At 69.9% G+C, this 229-nt stretch overlaps 1 protein-coding gene across 1 annotated transcript in view; it reads right to left on the bottom strand.

Annotated features, from left to right (window-relative positions):
- The window catches only part of CREB3L4 (cAMP responsive element binding protein 3 like 4), a 1,894-nt gene extending 1,694 nt beyond the window's left edge, over nucleotides 1–200 (bottom strand). Inside the window, exon 1 of the mRNA XM_035890537.1 lies at nucleotides 46–200. Coding sequence (XP_035746430.1) covers nucleotides 46–200 — 155 coding nt within the window. The remainder of the gene's footprint in view (nucleotides 1–45) is intronic.
- Nucleotides 201–229: the final 29 nt, after the last annotated feature.

Here is a 229-nt window from a genome sequence, read left to right as displayed (position 1 = left end):
GTGTCCCTCGGGGGGCTCCTCCCCACCCCGCTCCCCCTTCGACACCCACTCACCCCGTCCTCGGGGAGCCTCTGGCCCTCGAAGGCTAACTCGGAGCTGCCGGTGGGAGACGGGACCGAACCGGAGAAGGGGGAATGGGGGAAGAGCCCATCCCGCGGCTCCAGGAGAGCATCCAGGAATTCCGGCACCTCCGGCTCCATCACCCAAGCCCAAGGGCAAGCGGGGGCCA

This window comes from Egretta garzetta, unplaced genomic scaffold (assembly GCF_000687185.1).
Source record: "Egretta garzetta isolate BGI_Z169 unplaced genomic scaffold, ASM68718v1 scaffold350, whole genome shotgun sequence".
In the NCBI taxonomy this organism is placed as follows: Eukaryota; Metazoa; Chordata; class Aves; order Pelecaniformes; family Ardeidae; genus Egretta; species Egretta garzetta.
Note: the sequence above shows the minus strand (reverse complement) of the source record. Positions and strands in the feature narration are given on the sequence as shown.